Source organism: Panthera onca, chromosome C2, assembly GCF_046562875.1.
Source record: "Panthera onca isolate mPanOnc1 chromosome C2, mPanOnc1 haplotype 2, whole genome shotgun sequence".
NCBI lineage: Eukaryota > Metazoa > Chordata > Mammalia > Carnivora > Felidae > Panthera > Panthera onca.
The window spans coordinates 69,073,640-69,092,396 of record NC_138347.1 but is presented as its reverse complement, the minus strand read 5'-3'; the positions used below and the strand labels follow the sequence as shown (position 1 = coordinate 69,092,396).

The 18,757-nt window shown below is 47.2% G+C and overlaps 1 protein-coding gene across 6 annotated transcripts in view; it reads left to right on the top strand.

The window, feature by feature from the left end:
- MYLK (myosin light chain kinase) overlaps positions 1–18,757 on the top strand; it is a 279,456-nt gene that overhangs the window by 221,783 nt on the left and 38,916 nt on the right. For all 6 annotated transcript variants that reach the window (XM_060639759.3, XM_060639758.3, XM_060639756.3 and 3 more), the window contains 4 exons: positions 5,960–6,010; positions 6,804–6,931; positions 8,858–9,011; positions 14,903–15,205. In XM_060639759.3, coding sequence (XP_060495742.2) covers positions 5,960–6,010; positions 6,804–6,931; positions 8,858–9,011; positions 14,903–15,205 — 636 coding nt within the window. The remainder of the gene's footprint in view (positions 1–5,959; positions 6,011–6,803; positions 6,932–8,857; positions 9,012–14,902; positions 15,206–18,757) is intronic.

The window sequence follows — 18,757 nt, the reverse complement described above, 5'->3', positions numbered from 1 at the left end:
AAATAGGTGACAGAGTGGACAGAGAAGTCCTCTGGGGATCCATCTGGGGAAGAGGGGCGACTGGGGTGAGGGCCTGGTATTAGAGCATGCACCCTGTGCTCTACCTTCTTTACAACGTAGCTTAATGCTTTACAACAAATTTTACTTATCCCCTTCACATTTTTTGGATGAGGAAACGAAAGCTCCAAAAGGCTAAGTAACCTACTTTTCTTTTAATGTTTATTTATGAGAGGGACAGAGTGCAAGTGGGAGAGGGGCAAAAAGAGAGAGAGAGAGAGAGAGAGACAGAATCGGAAGCAGGCTCCAGGCTCTGAGCTGTCAGCACATAGCCCAACATGGGGCTCAAGCTCATGGAACTGCGAGACCATGACCCGAGCTGAAGTCAGATGACTAACCCACTGAGCCACCCAGGCGCCCCATTAAGTAACATGCTTTAAATCAACAGCTTAGGGAGCGACAGGGCAGTATTTAAACCCAAGCCCAGCTCCAGAGCCTGTGCCCACTGCATTCCTGCAGGGGGACAGAGAAGGGCGTTGAGGGCTTGGATATGAGGATGGAACAGAGAGTGAGCTGCTACAGAGGCAGCCACACCAGACATCAGGAGGCGTGGTTCCTGTGTCTAACTTGGCCCCACCTGGTGTTATGAGCCTCACAAATCACCTGGCTTTTATGGGAATCTATCTCCTTTTTCATGGCATGGAAACAATGTGAGGTGCCCTGCTTGTATGTGGTTGGGGAAGGAACCCAGGGGGAAAAAGGACAATGAGATCGTGGGTTAGACACTGCATGCACTGAGCCCAGCTCACTGTGAGAAACCAGGTTTTAGGATCAGGGGATTCTGCTTTCCAACCTATTAAATATATTCTTCTAAGCCCCGAACACAGTTAATGGATTTCAGCAGAGGCTCGTATAAAATATGTATAGCATAGGATATTGAACATCATTAACATTTAAAATTGTCTTTACTAACAGGAACTAAACCAGCTTTAAATGCTAACCAATTCAAAGAGCAGAAGATGCAAATTTATAGAACAAACATGAAACTTTGGCCCTCAATCCATTTAACCGTGACAGAGGAAGACAGGTACTAGTTGGGACCCTACTTCTAGGTTTACTAGGGCTGCCAAGGTTAGTAAAGAGTGGGACATTGGAGTCATCAGATTTCATGGTATGCTAACTGCCATCCTCCTTACTAGCTCTTGGCCAGCCATTCCTGGGGCTATCAAGCTCCTTACTGGCCTCCAGAGCCCATCCACAGCTGCTCTAGTCTGCTGTGGCTGCACAACAAAGTATCATAGACTTGGTGGCTTAAACAACAGAAGTATGTTGTCTCACAGTTCTGGAGGCTGGAAGTCCAAGTTCAGCATGTTGGCAGGTTGGTTTCTTCGGAGGCCTCTCTCCTTGGTTTGCAGATGGGCACTTTCTCACTGTCCTCACGTGGCCTCGTCTCTGTGCATGTATCCCTGGTGTTTCTGTGTGTCCACATTTTCTCTTCTTATAAGGACACCAGGCGGGTTGAATTAGGACCCCCGCCCCATGGCTTCACCATAATTTAATTACCTCTTTAAAGGCCCTATCTCCAAATATGGTCATATTCTGAGGTGCTGGGAAGCTCGAATTTCAACATATAAATTTGGGGGGATAACGGCAGCTCCACAAAGCAACCCTGAACAGGTGGCTTTTGTTCTCCATGGGAGGTCAGACACTGGCTCTCGTAGAAGCCCTTATCTTCCCTTGCGGGCCTCTCCCAGTTGTGCCTCTCCCTTCCCAGCAGCCCTAGATGAAGAGGGGCAGGGGCTTCGTGGCTTGACCTGTCATGGCTGTTCCATAGCCCATCTGGTACTCACTTCCAAGAGGTTTGTCTTTCCCATGCTGTTCCATCTTGGGGCTCCCCCTCTCCACTGACTCCTAGCCTTCTGCTTTCAAACCTGTACTCTTCTCTCACCTGGGAAGAAACCTTGCTTGATTGACATTCCCTCTTCCATCACCCTGTTTGTCTTTATCCCTTCAACTCCAGAATTCTTATCAGATTAGCTGACTCCCTACCTGTTTCCTTGAGAATTTCCTCTGGAGTGACTTCTGACCCCACTGTCTCATGGCACCTGTCCTCTCAAACCTTACCCATCACTCAGTGCTGATCATACCTGAAGTCTAGTTCCCAGTGCCTATTCTTCTCCACCCTTGCTTGCAGTGACAGTCCTTCCATCTGTCGGGGTCCATAGTCCTCTCCTAATTCCCAGCTCCTCACCATGGGCATCACCTGGGATCAGACCCTGGCCCCTTCTCATCTTTGACTGCATTCTTGCCCCCAAGGAACTGAACCATCCTCACAGTTTCCATTATGATTGCATGTTTGATTCTGGAGTCTTGTACTTCCAATCTCCACCAACCTCTCTCTAGAATTCTGATCCTGGGCATCTAGCCTACAAGCGGGTTAAATTCTTTCGTCTGCCATATTCACTTGGACCAAACCAAATGCCTCATCTTTCCCTTCCTAATTTCGTATTCTGTCACTTTAATTTTCCCCATTTATCCAAGCCAGAAATCTCTAAGGAATCTTTGTACCTCCCTCTTTTTCAGCCCCTAAATTGTTTTAACTTTCTTCTGTCTCCTACTTGTATTTACTTTGCGACTGCCTTTACCAAGGCTGGACCTTGATCATTTCCTTCCCAAAGGATGGCAGTAGCTTCCTAATTGGATAGCCTTGTCCCCCAGGAGGTGGAGAGACCTCCAGGGGTCCCTGAGCCCAACCCAACTGCCGTTTGTGTGAGGACTCCCTGTTCAGTCAGGACAAAGACCTAACTCTCAAACTTGGGATTCTAGACCAGCACTGTGATGGCAGTGATGTTCTGTGTCTGTGCAATATGGTAGCCACGAACCATGTGTGGCTGTCGAGCACTTGAAACGTGACTGCTGTGACTGAATTTTTTGTTTTCTTTAAATTGTCACACTACCTTCACACCACTGTTCTCTAATCCTAGTCTTACACTCTGGACAACCTCCACCAAACACCCTGACCCTCAACTCTGAACCCCTCTCTGTTCCTGAGCCATGGGGCCCTTCTTTCTCCAGTTCAGATGTTCTCAGGCCCTCAGATCCATTCTGTGTCCCACCACTGAGTGCTTCCTAACCATCTCCTCAGCCCACACTGCACTCCTTCATTTGAGCAACTGCATCATGTTGGAAGGATAAAACTTTTTTTCTTTTTTTTTAAGTAGGCTATACTCCCAGTGTGGGGCTTAACTCACCACTCCTAGATCAAGAGTTGCATGCTCTATGGACTGAGCCAGTTAGGTGCCCCCTGGGTAAAACTTTTTTAAAAAAACTTTCTATTTAACTTTTATTTTGAAGTAATTTCTGACTTAAAGAAAAGTTACAAAAATAGTACAAATGATTCTTGTAAACCGTTCACTGATTCCTCAAATATTAACATTTTACTATGATTGTTTTGTGTTGTATTTTCTCTCCCTCGCTTTTTCCCTCTCTCCCCCCTACCTCTCCACACACACATATACACATATGTACACCTGTGTATATATAATTTTTATGAGTAGTTTGAAAGTAAATTGTATCTAGGATATCTTCTATATCTTCTATATCCAAATACTTCAGTGTATATTTCCTAAAAACAAGGACAGTCTCAGGGTGCGTGGGTGGCTCCATCAGTTGAGTGTCTAACTCTTAATTTCAGCTCAGGTCATGATCTCATGGTCGTGGGATTAGGCCTGCATTAAGCTCTGCACTGAAAGCATGGAGCCTGCTTGGGATTCTCTCTCTCCCTCTGTCTCTGCCCCTCTCCTGCTTGTCTCTCCCTCTCTCTCTCTCTTTCTCTCTCAAAAATAAATAAAATAAACATTATTTTAATAAAAAACCACAAGGACAGTCTCACCACAGCTTGATCATCAAACATGAAATTAACACTGATATAATACTATCATCTAATTTATTAAACTTACGTAAATTCTGCCAGTTGTCCCATCAATGTCCTTTATGATGGGGGAAAAAAAAAAAAAGGCTTTCCTGTGGATCACATGCCTTGACATTTAAACCCTTGAAGACAAGCTCTGATTTCTTACATTTGTTTGATTTTCTTCTTGGTGCACACGTTAGTAGTGTGTACTGACTGGCCTTTGCCTGGCAAATAGCAGGCCCTCAATAAGTTTCTTGAGATGGACAGATGAATCAATAATGGTGACAAGCCAGGGTGAATTTGGTGGAAGCAGGCCTCACCCTGGGCTTAACCTCATAACGAGTAGCCATCAGCTCTGTGATCTGAGATCACCTGCTTACACAGTCCTTGTGCAGTTCTCAGCTTCTCAGGTAGCAGCCCTCTCCCCATTTTACAGAGGCACAGCTGATAATCCACACCATTATATAATTTGCCTATGGGCAGACAGCAGTGCCCAAGCCAGGACATATTGCTTCTTCTCTGTAACCTTGCAAAGGTGAAGCTTTGTGGAGGAGTGATTGCTAACATTACTAACATTACCTCCACTCATTCACTCAATAAATAGTTACCAAGTGCCTACTATGTTCCAGGCACATTGGGTATACAGCAGTGAACAAAAAAGAAAAAGTCCCTGCCTTCACAATCCTTATACTTAATGGATAGAGGAAGGGAGACAATAAATAAACAAGTAAATGGTTTGTTTTATGGTTGTTCAGTGCCATGGGTCGGCGGGGGGGGATAATAAAGTGGGGTAATGGTGATGAGTGCTGAGGACAGGGGGTTGGTATTTGGTATAGAGTGGTTAGGGAAGATCTCATTGGTTAAGTGACTCCCATTTTTGTATTAAGGTACAATTTCTATACAGTAAAATTCACCCTTTCTAGTGCACAGTTCTGTGAATCTTAACAAACGCACATAGTCATATAACTATTGCCATAATCAGGATATGGTTCCACCACCTTATAACATGTCTTTGTGCCCCTTAATGGTCAACCCCTGCCCCCACCCACCACTACTGATCTGTTCTCTGTCTCTATAGTTTTGCCTTGTCTAGAACAAGGCATATAAATAGAATTATATATTCGTAGCCTTTTGAGTCTGGTTTCTCTTAGTGAAAGAGAAAGACGAATCATTGAGACTCATCTGTGTATCAGTTGTTTGTTCCTTCTTTATTGATAAGTAGCATTTCATTGTATGAATATACCAAAGTTCATCCGTTCTACAGTGAGGAGCAAGTGGATAAATTCTAGCTTTTGGCAATTACAAATAAAGCCACTGTAAACATTCACATGCAGATATTTGTGTGTGCATAGATTTTCATTCCACCTGGATAGATAGGTTTTGATTAAAGACTTCAAAAAAGATGAAAATAAGCCATGAAGATAGCTGAGGATATTTTTGCATATTCATCATATTGTTATTTAGCCAAATGAGTAAGTTTTTGCTGTGAAATTGGTCTATTTGCGTCATTTTCCTTTTTTGAATTATTTGGAGAAAGTGGAAGGAATAGGGTAGGAATGGAAGAGACTGTTGGTTGTTCATTCATTTGTTCATTCATTCATGGATCCATTCAACAAACATTAAAAAAAAAAAAAAATGAAAGCCACTAGTCCAAGTCTGTGATCCAAAGGAAGCCTGAGACCCTTGGATCCACACCAAAGGCTGATTTTAGGTGGTTTGTCTGACATAATTTCCTTTCTGAGTTTCCTGACATTAAGGTAAGAGAATAGTTAGTGAGTGTGGGGTTATCATTGTTGAAATGGACAATGGAGAATCAAGCGTTTTTTAGTTTTTATCTCAATGGAGGCTCCAGAGACCCTCCAGAGGCCCCCTGAGAACTGATATTCATTCAGTCACAAGGTCATCTGTGTAGGAGTGCAAGATATCCTGAAAACCACACTCAGGTGAGAGCTCTGTCTGGCAGAGGACCAGTGGGCAAGGCTCCTAGGATTTAGGAGCTTTGTGAAAAGCCAGGATTAACAAAATAACCTGTGAACTTCTTTGTTTCAGGTGATGCAACTGTGAAAAAGAAACCTGCCCCCAAGACACCTCCGAAGGCAGGTAATTGGTCACCAGCAGCATTTGGGGGCAAGAGTCCTCTGCCATGAGGGGTTTTTCTTTTGTCCTGCTAGATTGACCACTGGTATGAGATCCCAAAAGACCATGGCCCTCCTTGATTCAAGCTCTGTGTTATTCAGGCCAAATTTTCCCCAAGAGCCTCTGCACAGCCTCATCCCCTACCCTTTTCCACTACTTGTCTTTTTTCCTACTCCCCTTATAGTGTCCCTCGCTGTAGGGACATCATGTGGCATCATGCAGTACTAGAGACTTTCCCATCCCTTCTGTGAAATTCTGCCTCGCTCTCTGCCCCCCACACTGCCCTTAAGGCGGTGATCCACTTTACGCTATCTTAATACTCTGTTCTGTCTGTCCTTGTCACATAGAGCCCTTGTCTGTTTCCCAGTGAAAGATATTTGAGGACATGAACCATATTGAACCTGTCAGCCAGGGTAACCTGATGATTAGAAAGCAAGGTGCTGCTTAATTAATAAAGGAGTTAGGAGGTAGATTCAAACATTTAGGGTAAGATGCAAATTCCAGAGCAATTGACAGATGGAGAATTATGCCATGTAAATTGTGTGGGCCACTTCTGAAGAATCAAAATGAAGAAATGAAGAGAGCTAGCAGGGTCCATCAGCGCAGACATTCTGGAGCAGCGGCCACTGTCCTCAGTGTTGCCCTGAAGGCTCTGGAAGATGAGAGGAACAGACCAGCGTGGACAGCAGCACTGAGTGAGGTCAGTCTGTCTGAAGCTCCCTCTTCATTGCTCACTTTGTCACTTGTCCCCTCCCAGCCATGCCCCCTCAGATCATCCAGTTTCCCGAAGACCAAAAGGTGCGCGCGGGAGAGTCTGTGGAGCTGTTTGGTAAAGTGGCAGGCACCCAGCCCATCACCTGTACTTGGATGAAGTTCCGAAAGCAGGTCAGTGATGGAGGGGAACAGCCCTCCCAACCCCTGGGTGGGAAGGGATGAAAAATGCCGTCTAACAGAGGCCGCATGGCTCTTGATCGGTTAGGGCCTTAGAAATGGGAGGGTCCCCTCCCCCACCTGTCACCACCCACCAATCTGAGTTCTTAATGATCATTTCTTATGAATCTGCCATTAATACTTGCTTTACTGATAGTTTGTGTATAGAGAAAAGTATGAAGGAAAAAATAGAAACCACCCATGCCCCCCCTCTGATTTTGATATTTTAGTCCAGAATTCTACTCAGAGTCAGGAAAATTGAACCAGTGACCAAAAGGACCTCTCAGGCTCTGTAGATTTCTGTGATTCTGTGCCAGCCCACTGAACCCTATCAGTGGCAACAGCTTAAACTTACCATGTGCTGAATAAATAAAAGTGAATCTGAGTATTTGGATAGATAAATTGTACATTAAATAGAACTTTGGCTTACTGGTCCAGAAATATACCATTTAAAAGAATGGTCCTATGAAAAAAATGTTTGAATTTCTGAACAACCAGCTTTTATAGGGAGATGGGGAACCCACCTGTTCCACTGAGCCCGTATTGGTAGTGTGTGCCCATGTATATCATCAGCAGAGGCCCCAAAACGTGGCTGGCACTGAATCGGGAAATTTGGAGAAGATGTGAAGGTTTCTTTTGAGTTCTCTGGTGCTCTATTTCCAAACCACTCAGACTGTCCTAAGGCCCAGAAGTGGGAGGCTAGTTAACCAGGAAGGAATGGAGGGTTGGTGTGAAAAGATGAAGCATCATCCCAAAGGATGCTGGCTCTCTGCTATATCTGGGCTAGCGTCATCTGAAGTAAGATGGAATCCCTCCCTTTTCAGAGACATTTGGCCAGGTCCCCATTCTGTCCAAAAGAACTTTCTATAGTGATGGATATGTTCTATTTCCATTGTCCAATATGGTAGCCACCACTATATGTGGCTGTTGAGCACTTGAAGTGTGACTAGTACAACTGAGGAACTGAATTTTAAATTGTAATTAATTAAAAATTATAACAGCTTTCTTTATAACAATAGCCATAAAATTCATACGCCATAAAATTCGCCCTTTTGAAGTGTCCAGTTCAGTGGTTTTCAGTATATTCACAAGTTGTGCAACCATAACAATGATCTAATTCTGGAACATTTCCATCACCCTCAAAAGAAACCCTGGACCCATTAGCAGCCATTCCTCCCTTTCCCCTAGGTCCTGGCGACCACTAACTTACTTTCTGTCTCTATGGATTTGCCTTTTCTGGGCATTTCATATCAGTGGGATCATACAGTATATATTCTTTTGTATCTGGCTTTTTTTTTTACTTAGCATAATGTTTTCTGGGCTTATCCACATTAAAGTATAAATCAGTACTTCATTCTTTTTATGGCTGAATAATATTCTATTGTCTGGATATGCCACATTTTGTTTATCTGTTCATCATTTGATGGACATTTGGGCTGTTTCCACTTAATTAAAATTTAAGTATCCACATGTGGCTAGTGGCTACAGTATTAGGACAGAAGAGGTCAGAACCTTCTGTCAGACCACAAAGGTGGTCTTTGTAGGTAACTTTGCTCAGATGTGTTTTCCTGCCATCCCTCCCAAAGCCGTGGTGATACAGGACACTCCTTAACTCTGGTCTGGAGCAGGAAGCGCAGACATGGTTGGTCTGCCAGACCCTGCTCGGCACCCTCCCTGCTCACCCCAGATCTGAACCACCTCAGGGACACTTGGCTTTGGATGCAGGAGAGGAGGGGCCTTAAGGGGAAGCCGAGAGTTCAGATGAGACAGAGCCCCATACTGCTTGTCCAGTGACATTCTCTAGTGGTAGGGAGTGGAGGTCAGAGCCCTCTTCCTTTCTTGGCCCAAGTCTCTAGCGCCTGCCCCACTCTCTGCCCCCAGATCCAGGAGAGCGAGCACATCAAGGTGGAGAACAGCGAGAATGGCAGCAGGCTCACCATCCTGGCCGCACGCCAGGAACACTGTGGCTGCTACACTCTGCTGGTGGAGAACAAGCTGGGCAGCAGACAGGCCCAGGTCAACCTCACTGTTGTGGGTGAGTCTGGGGACAGGGTGGCCTGGAGGTCAGAGGACAGGAAAGACAGAGGCCCCCAGCAGGATGGTGGGCCTCAGGGCCTCACCTCCCCAGGACCTGCTCCTTCGGCACCCTGCCCACAGCCTCCCATGCTCCCACGTTCCCTGTTCCTGCTCTCACACACTTGCTGTGCTTCCTACTCCTGGGGAAGCCCAGACCCACACACACACGCTGCAGCATTTTCCTGTTGCCACGAATCTCCTCCTGGCTTCTCCCTCTCTAGCCTTTGCAAACCTTGAGCCACTCTGCTCCAGACCCACCTCTAGCACCCTTGCTCCCTCTCCTCTGGTCCACTGCCTTCCTGCTCCCCAGCTACTCAGTCTCCTTGCAGATCCTCAGCCTCAATCACTGTTGCCTTCCACTGTACTGCTCCTGCACCTGATTTGGGGGCACTTCGGGAAGATCACAACCCGCAGACTCAGTGCTGGACTCGGCTGGGGTCCAGGTGGAGGCGTCAGTAGGCTCAGTGTCCTCCCCCACTCTCTGTGATAGCTTGTCACCCTGTGGGGCCCCGCCTCCAGCTGCTCTGAGAAACAGGAGGCATCAGGCATGATCTTATATCACTTCGTGCCCCACGCCTACGGGTGTCTCCATATCTGTGCCCCCTTCTTTCTTGTCTTCACCTTCTCCTCTACTTCTGTAAATGTTGCCAGGGCTCTCTCATCCCAGCCAAACACTGCAATATCCTGGCTCGCTCTGGCCACCCTACCATCTCTCTCTTGCTCTCTTTACAGCCTCGCCCTCTGAAAGGGGCCAGTCTCTGCTCTGATTCTGCTTCTTTGCCTCCCTGCAGCCTCCCTTCACCCCCATTAATCTTCTGGGACCACCCTTCTGAGGTCACTGACTTCCCAATCCTAAATCCACTCATTTTTCTCGCCTTCTGCATCCCAGTATGGAGTTGAGTCTGTCTCCAGACTGATTTTCAAGTTCACTTTTTCCTTTCCATCCCAATCACTGTTTTTCATGTCCTGGTGAACTTCCTGAAATATCAAAATACCTTCCTAACTGGTCTTACATTGTGGGTTGTGCTCAGCAACTTGACCCCTGACATGGCAGGTGCTCAGGACAATGAAGCAACAGCAAATGAAGGAGTGGGAAGGTGGGTAGCAGGCTGTGTCCCTGTGCGTTTGTGGGCTTTCAGATACCATGCGTGTGAAGGACTTTGGCCTGACAGTTTCTGATCTGATCCTCTTTTTCTCTTTCTTTCTTTCTTTCTTTTTTTTTTTTTTTTTTTGCTTCTTTAGATCAGGATTTTTTTTTTTTTTAATGTTCATTTGTTGTTGAGAGAGAGCGTGAGTAGGGGAGGTTCGCGGGGGTTGGGCAGAGGATCCCTAGCATCCCTGATGTGGGGCTTGAACCCACAAACCATGAGAGCGTGACCTGAACTGTTACTCCACTGACAGAGCCACCCGGGTGCACCTAGATCAGGAGTTTTAAATCTGGGAAGGCCAAGTGTACTAAAGGGACAGAGAACAGGTTTCTTAGCCATAAATGACAGGACACACCTTTTTCTCACTCTTTCTCTTCAGTGACACCAGATACTTGTTTCAGGAATTTTCCCCCAGGAGTCAAGAACCTTTGGGGGTTTGGGGGACTGATGCTAATGATCCAGTTTGCTTATCCTTTTAGACCTGTACCCGCAGTATTGATTTGGCCCCACGCCCCAGCTGTCAGCAAGCATTGGTTTCCAGTTTTCCTCTTATCTGGGGAACCTGGGGGTCAGCTCCTTTGAACTGCTTTTCTGTGACCAGTGCCCCTGCCCCCACTCTGACTGGCTCTGCAGTGCCACACGCTCCCTTCCCCCCAGCACCACCACGCAGCTGCAGTTCTGGCCTTTTATGGTTTCGTTTCTCATTCTCCCGGGCCGGCCAGTGCTGACAGGGCCGTTGGCGTGGCTGCCCGCCAGCTGGCAGGAGCAGCAAGTTAAATGCCGTCCTGGGAGGGGAATGGAATGGAGGGGAACGGGCTTTCTGTCTGCCTCCCCCTCTCAGAGCTAAGAATAGAATTGCCCAATAAAAGGAGCACTCGCATTGATGGATCCAGCAAAGCAGCATTCATTCAGAGCTCATGGATTTAGAATTAGTCAAAGTAAACCTGGATTAGGCCCAGATTTACCTGCGTGTCTCTAGGGACATCTGTGTATTATCTGATCAGGGCTTATTAAGTAGATGTCAAATATAAATGAGATGAAACAGGAATCATTCAGCCTACTCAGCGCAGTTTCAAGCACTTTGGAGGCATCCGTTTGCAGGCCAGCTAAATCAGGCCTATTGAACACAACTGCTACTTGTTAGCAGTAAACTTCTGCAGGTCCCTTAAAATGCCATTTTCTTTTCATATAGTCTATGACTCCTTTTTTAAAAAATTTTTTTTTCAATGTTTATTTATTTTTGAGAGAGTGGGCGGGGGGGAAGAGACAGAGAGAGAGGGAGACACAGAATCCGAAGCAGGCTCCAGGCTCTGAGCTGTCAGCACAGAGCTCAACGCTGGGCTCGAACTCACAAACTACGAGATCATGACCTGAGCCGAAGTTGGATGCTTCACCGTCTGAGCCACCCAGGCGCCCCATGACTCCTATTTTTAAAATGATAATAAAAAGTAGCCTTACCCTCAGGTAGTTTCAATGAGTGATGTTTAACTAATTGAAAGGTTTATATTTTAAAAGGCAGCACCGGAGTGTGTGGAGCTGGGAGGGACTGTGCAGACATCTGCCCCTCCAGCTCTACCTCAGGGGGGTGAGAGAGGGGCCCCCGAGAGAGCCTTACCCAGATGCATTCCTTCCTGTAACTTGTCCGGCCTGAGAAAAACATCACTTCGCCTATCTTTAAAGGAGAAAAACAAAGTAGAGAGAGTCTCCAAATACCCAGTAATCCCCCAAAACTACCAGAGCTTGGAACTTGCAAGGTTTTTAAAGACAGGAGATTTCCCTTTGTAATGCTTGGCATGGGTTTAAGCAAGATGCTTCTTGATCATATGCTGCCTGATGGCCTGTAGAATAACAGGCCCCTGGAACAAGGGTCTGGAGATTTTTTTGGAGTCTCCTTTTGGCTCTGCCACCAGCTAGCTGGGTATTCTGGGTAAGCAAAGTACCTTGGCCTTCAAGGGCTGGATGATCCAGGTCGATGCCTCCGAGGGGTCACATCCCCTGCCTTTGTCTATAAGCTGCAGGCAGCTGCTGAGGTGCAGTGAAGGGAGGTCCAGGTGGGGTTAGACCACAGAGCACCTTCAGACACACAGGTGCACGGAGACTGCCAGGGCACCTGCTCCCTTGAGAAGTAGTGGAGAGGAGATCCTCTATTTTCCCAGGACTGAACAGAAAATCCTGAAGCTGGTGCCATCTGAGACTCTTCCCTTAGACTCAGCATTTCCCATTCTGTTAGTCAAGTCTCCAGGGAGCCATGGGAGAATTCCAAGGCGGCGTAGAGCTTAGGGTTCTAGACACTGAGCCCGCCTTGTCTTTACCAGGCCATGCCCAGGGTCCCCCTCCCAACCCGAGTGCGTCTATGTGCTTAGTGTGGAAGGGAGGCTCACAGGCATTCTGTTCTGAGGACGTCTCTCTTGTCCCAAGCGTTTTCCTCCCTGGCTAGTCCAGCCTCTGTATGAGGCTGTCAGTTGGAAAGAACAGAGGGCATCAGGCACAGCCCATGGCCCTAAGGGCAGGGGTGAGGGTGGGCGCTTCCATTCTCTGACCACTTCAGACTTGTGAGTCTTTTCTGAACCCCTCAATTTGGAATCAGATTCCTTGAAAGCATTGAAGTTTCACTCGGAATTAAAGCTCCCCCCACCAATTTCACATCTTCTCTTGTGCTGCAGGAGGTGAATGTATATCATTTGTCCATTTTTCTCATCCTTTCAGCCAAGAAACATCTGGAACAGGGTAGGGTACAAATAGTACCTCTTCTTCAATACCCATTTCTCAACATTTTCTTTCCTTAACCAAAGCAGAAGGGAGAAAAATCAGTCAGTGGAGTGTGTCTGCACTTGTTGTATAAACCTACATGACTCGAAACGTGTCCAATCAGATGTTTTCCAGGCAGGTTTCTTTGGGGGAAGCAGTGAGTCTGTCTTTCATCCCTCTTTGGGCTTTTTTACTTCCTTCACTGGGTCTTGAGAGGACTTGAACCACTTGCCTCTACAAGAGTTTAAAGTAATAAACATCTTAGCCAACACCAGAAATATTTCTAAAAAGGCCAATACATCTTTCAGAACAAATGGTTTTTCTAAGAGAACACTTTAAACAACCAGTGAAAGCGGCTCCATCACAGGAGGCCTCCAGAGGGACTGCCAATGGTGGAAAGTAGCCCTGTCACAATCCGAGTCCTTCCAGGCGAGGTCCAGGCTGGGGTTGCAAGGCAGTGAATGGCTTCCAGGCCATGGAAGCTGTGGGGCCTGGGGGGGGGGAGGTGAGAATGTACATGTACACACACACACATACACACGTCAACAGGTTTTTTTCTTTGCTGTATGCATAGAGTCATTTGCAGAAATTCTCTTTGGCCTTCCTGCCTTGCTGAAGGGAGGGAGAGTAGGAGTCAAGGACTTTACCTGGGTTTGCTTGCTTGCTGTTTACAAAACCCCTAAAAGGTAGATACATATTAGCACCATCTTCCAAATAAAAAAGACCAACTAGGAGTTTGGAAACTTGGAAGTTAAGGAATCCGCTTGAGTTCACATAGCTTGTAAAATCACATAGCATGACAAGCATGGTTTTAATTGCTAGTTTGGGGAACTCTACACCTCAAGCTGCCTTGAGCGAGGTGGGGGGTGGAGGTTACTGAATACTCCTATCTGTAGCTAAATCAACCACCTGTAAAAACTAAATCTGGAAAATAGAATTTTGTTCAGATGAGCAACTGACAAGATCAGCAAAACTCGAGAACCCCATCAAAATATTGGCTACCGTGATTTGCCTTGAAGCTGGCAGCATTACTGGTCTGAATGGGAAGGCAGCCAGCCAAAGGGGCTGCTGCTAGCTTGTGTCCTCTGCTCTTTTCCCAGCCCGCAGTCAGGGATGGTTGTGATTTGCTACTGCGGTTTGGTTTTGAAATTCTTTACCTCATTTTATACTAGCCCTATGAGGATACAAGAGGTAGGGTGCGAGTAACTTTTTATGGATTATAAAATTAGAAATAAACTCCTACAATAATGATAGTGATGGCTCTTCAAGCCAGCCACTTTTCCAGGAACTCCTCACAACAACCTTGTGATCCAAGTGCTATTATTATCTACGTTGCTTACAGATAAGGAAACTGAGGCACAGAGAACTGAGCAAGTAGTGAATGTAGACAGGGCTGTGGTCAAACCCAGATCCGTCTGACTTCAGAGCTCACTGTGCTATACTGCCTGTCAGGGGGGCAGATGTTTCCCAAGTCCCAGAGAAAGTGGAGACTGACCCTAGTTATGTCGCAGGCCACTGGCCTAGGGCCTGACGGAGACACACACACACTCTGAATTCTCTCTCAAAACATATTTTTGATGGGAAGCAGTCCACGCCTTCTGGGCAGCTTCCTAGATCTGTTTACTCAAAGAAATATGTTTATGACTGAGGCAGAGTACAGGAAATCATGACTTGTAGACTGGAAAACTAGCCAAAAAAGGAGGGTTATTTTTCCAGCAAGTAGGTTTTTGTGTGGCTTTTCGTGTAGGTGTGTTTTTACATAGGTGTGACTGTGTAGATGAGGTCAGGAAAGCCAGGACCAGGGCTGGCAGCTGGGGATCTACGGGCTTCTCCCCCAAGACAAAGCTAATTCAGGAATGTTCTTTCTGTGCAATTCTTCTCCACCCCCCCACCCCCCCACCCCACCCCCCATAATCCTGAAGGCTTGTGTGATGTTGTGCTTCTCTGTCCCCAGATAAGCCAGACCCCCCGGCCGGCACACCGTGCGCCTCTGACATCCGGAGCTCCTCGTTGACCCTGTCCTGGTATGGCTCCTCATATGATGGGGGCAGTGCCGTGCAGTCCTACAGCGTCGAAATCTGGGACTCAGTGGACAAAACGTGGAAGGAACTAGCCACATGCCGCAGCACCTCTTTTAACGTCCAGGACCTGCTGCCAGACCGAGAGTATAAGTTCCGTGTGCGTGCAGTCAACGTGTACGGAACCAGTGAGCCGAGCCAGGAGTCTGAACTCACAGCAGTGGGAGAGAAACCAGAGGGTAGGCTATCTTCTGCTTTATCACTGGCTTGAAGTAAGTTTGTGTGACTTACCTTGTGCCTGTAGAAACCTGTACTGAGAGGGGTACTGAGAACTGAAAGACATCAATGATGGCTGGCAGAGTCTTTGGGGATCTTGATTTCCAGGGTTGTGATGCTGATCCATCCTTTAGAAGTACCTTTGACCTTCAAAACACATTGAACCAGCAGTTTTGGTACACTGCCACCAGGGGGTAATAGTGTGTTAATCAGGAGCAAAGACCTGGAAGGCAGGAGTTCAGATGGGCCTGAAGTTTCAGCTTCCCCCTGCACCCACCTCCCTCCTTCTCTTGCACTGTCTACTCAGTGCCAGGTTCTAGGGACACAAAGACAAATTAGACAAGGGGCTTAAAATCTTAACTAGGAACACAGCTGTGTAGACAGTAGCTATAATGAGAGGGGATACATGAGATTATAGTGATGTAAACAAAGGAGACACAGCAGAAAGCATGATTGAGTTTGCCATGCAGGTTGAATAAGGCTTCCTAGAAGAGTTGACAAATATGCTGAGTCTTGGAAAAAGGAACGGGCTTCCAAAAGGCAGGGAAATAAGAAGAGGCATTCCTCCCAGAGAAAGCAGCATGTCCAAAGGTGCAAAGTGATGGAAATACATGGCATTTTGAGGAGCTTGTGTGTGGCCAGGGCATATGCTGTGCAAGACAGAACAGAAGAAGGCAACCCTGAAGGGGCAGTTCAGGTGAAATTGAGAAGTTGATCAAAGATTCCAGGCAGGGGATTGATATGATCACATCTGGTTTTATTTATTTATTTTTTTAAGTTTATCTTGAGAGAGGGGGAGCACACATGCGCAGGGGAGGGGCAGAGAGAGAGGAGAGAGAGAATCCCAAGCAGACTGCATGCTGTCAGTGCAGAGCCCAACGTGGGGCTCAACCTCACAAACTGCAAGATCGTGACCTGAGCCAAAGTCAAAGGTCAGACACTTAACCAACTGAGCCACCCAGGCGCCCCACATCTGTTTTTTTAGAAAGAGAATTGGAGAAAGAGTAGAGTTTTGCTACTCAAAGTGTGGTCTGGACCAGAGTCTTGGGATCCTGGGATTTGCTGGAAATGCAGACTCTCTGTCCCTCCATTCCTCTGGTCCCTTCTGAACCTTCATTTCAACATGATCCACCCCCATGGATTCAGATGTGTGTGACAGTTTGGGAAGTACCCAAGTGGAACTGGGGGGGTGACATTGGAGTCAGCGAGCTACCAGTTGGGCTTCTGTGGTGCATTCCAGGTGAGGGATAGGTAAGGGCATGAACTAAACCCTCAACAGGTAGAACTGACTATTCTCAATGACTTTTTGGGTAGAATTGAAGGAAAAATGAGAAGAGTTCAGGATGACTTCCAGTTCCTAGCTTGGGTAACTGAATACAAATTTAAGAGGCATTTATTATCATAGTTCTTGGTGGCTAACATATATCAAGCACTTGCTATATGCTAACAGTGTGTTGAGCACTTTACATGCATCATTTTATGCATCTAACTCACTGAAGTAGATAGTTACTACCCCCGTTTTATAGATAGGAGAAATGAGGTTTACAGGGATGAAGCAACTTGCCCAAGATCCCAAAGCATGTAATGTAAATGGTAAGCTGTCTGACCTAAAGCCTCTAGTCCTTTGGTTAAACTGAAGGAGGAGGTCAGGCTGCCTCCCAGAGACTTGGACGTTAGGCAGCCGGGAGTCCTGGAGAAGATGCAAGTTCTGGTCTCAGTCCCGTGCAGATGAGGTGTCTGAGGGATATCCAGGCGTCTTCAGACTGCTGACTGGCTGAATCTAGAGCTCAGGAGAAGGGTTTATGCCAGAACTACAGATTTGGGGGTTTCGCTATATATATTTAATTGATTATTGAAGCCATGGGCTCAATGAAGTCACTGAGAGTGGTAGAGAAAGTCAGTGTGGATACCGAAATGAAGAATCCTGCAAGGCCAGAAGCAAGGATGAGGCAGAGAGAAACAGAAGCTGGAGCCGCGTTGAAGAAACAGATTGCAGAGAAGGCTCCCTGAACAGCAGCAGTGCTAAATACAGAAAGAGATGAGGACTCAGGGATTTATCCCTTTGATATTCAGCGATCTTTGAGAGGAAAGTCCAAAGCGTTTCCACAGGGTGGAAAATGGTTGCCCTGGGGTTAAGGAATAAGTGGGAGAAGAGAGGCCAGGAGTGTGGAATATTATTTCAGGAAGTTCAGTGTGAAAAGAAGAAAAGAGTGCCGTGAGTTTAAGGTGGAGAAGAGGTGGTGGGCGGGGAGGAGGGTGGAGGGACACCAAGGGAAAGGGCACTGGGAGAGGGAGAGCTTAAGGGTGTGAGGCTTAGAGAAGAGGGGAGAGTGAAGGACAGGGAGCTGGACAGGGCCAGTCTGAAGTCCCCACGCGACCAGAGGCATCACGAGTATGGAACTGTCATTATAGTTTGATCCCCCTCTTTAGTGAAAATATTAGATATAAAATAGACATGAACTCTACTTTTATATTATTATTTTTTAAATGTTTTATTTATTTTTTGAGAGAGAGAGAGAGAGAGAGAGAGAGAACGAGCGGGGAAGGGGCAGAGAGAGAGGGAGACACAGAATCCATGAAACAGGCTCCAGGCTCTGAGCTGTCAGCACAGAGCCCAACGTGGGGCTCGAACCCATGAACCACGAGATCGTGACCTGAGCTGAAGTTGAACACTCAACCAACTGAGCTACCCAGGTGCCCCATTTTACTTTCATATTAAAAGAGGGCTCCAGAAAGAAATTTGGAGGATGCCAGTGGAAAACACTCCAAATTTACAAGATTGCCAGTGCAGCCCTATCTTGGGGGCCTTTACCCCTGAGCTCTGGGACATGGGAGCCACAGGGGCATGGATCCTGGCCCCCAGGATGGCCCTGCTGAGCCTCCGGGCAGCTGTCCTGGGGCTCCTGCCCACTAGCTGCTCACAAATGTCTGCTAAGGGAAACGGGGTAACAAAACTGCCATCTGCCGCCCTTTGACCTTCTTTGTGGGGAGCAGGCAGGTTAGCGTGGGGGTGCCAGGACATGCATTTAGTTTTATGTTTGTAGCATATTGCTTTGTTCAAGAACACTCCCTACCTCTTGAAAAGTGACAAGGGAAGAGACAGCATTGCAGTGAGATGTTCCCTAGATGGAAAGGAAAGTATCCAGGGCCCCTATGGCAGACACCAGGAGAAATGGTAGAATCCCCGACGAAGCCCATGCAGAGGACAGAGGCCCTCGGAGCTGCAAGGTGTGGCTCCCAGGAGGCCAGGACAGCAGCTCCCAGGCCTGTAGGGAGAGTGTGTGGGGACAAGGGCGAGGACCACCAGGCTCTGGGCAGGTGGCCTTTCCCTTCTTCCCCTACAGCCAGCCAAATCCCACTGTGGTCCTCAGTTCTCCCCCTAGGGCCCCTCCTGGCTGAGAGCACACAAAAGGAAATGCAAAAATAGCCTGCAAGCCAGAGGAGGGGTCCAGGCCACCCAGGGCTTCCAGACTGGATGCTGCTCCCACCGCTCAGGGCCAGCTGGATGGCTGGGG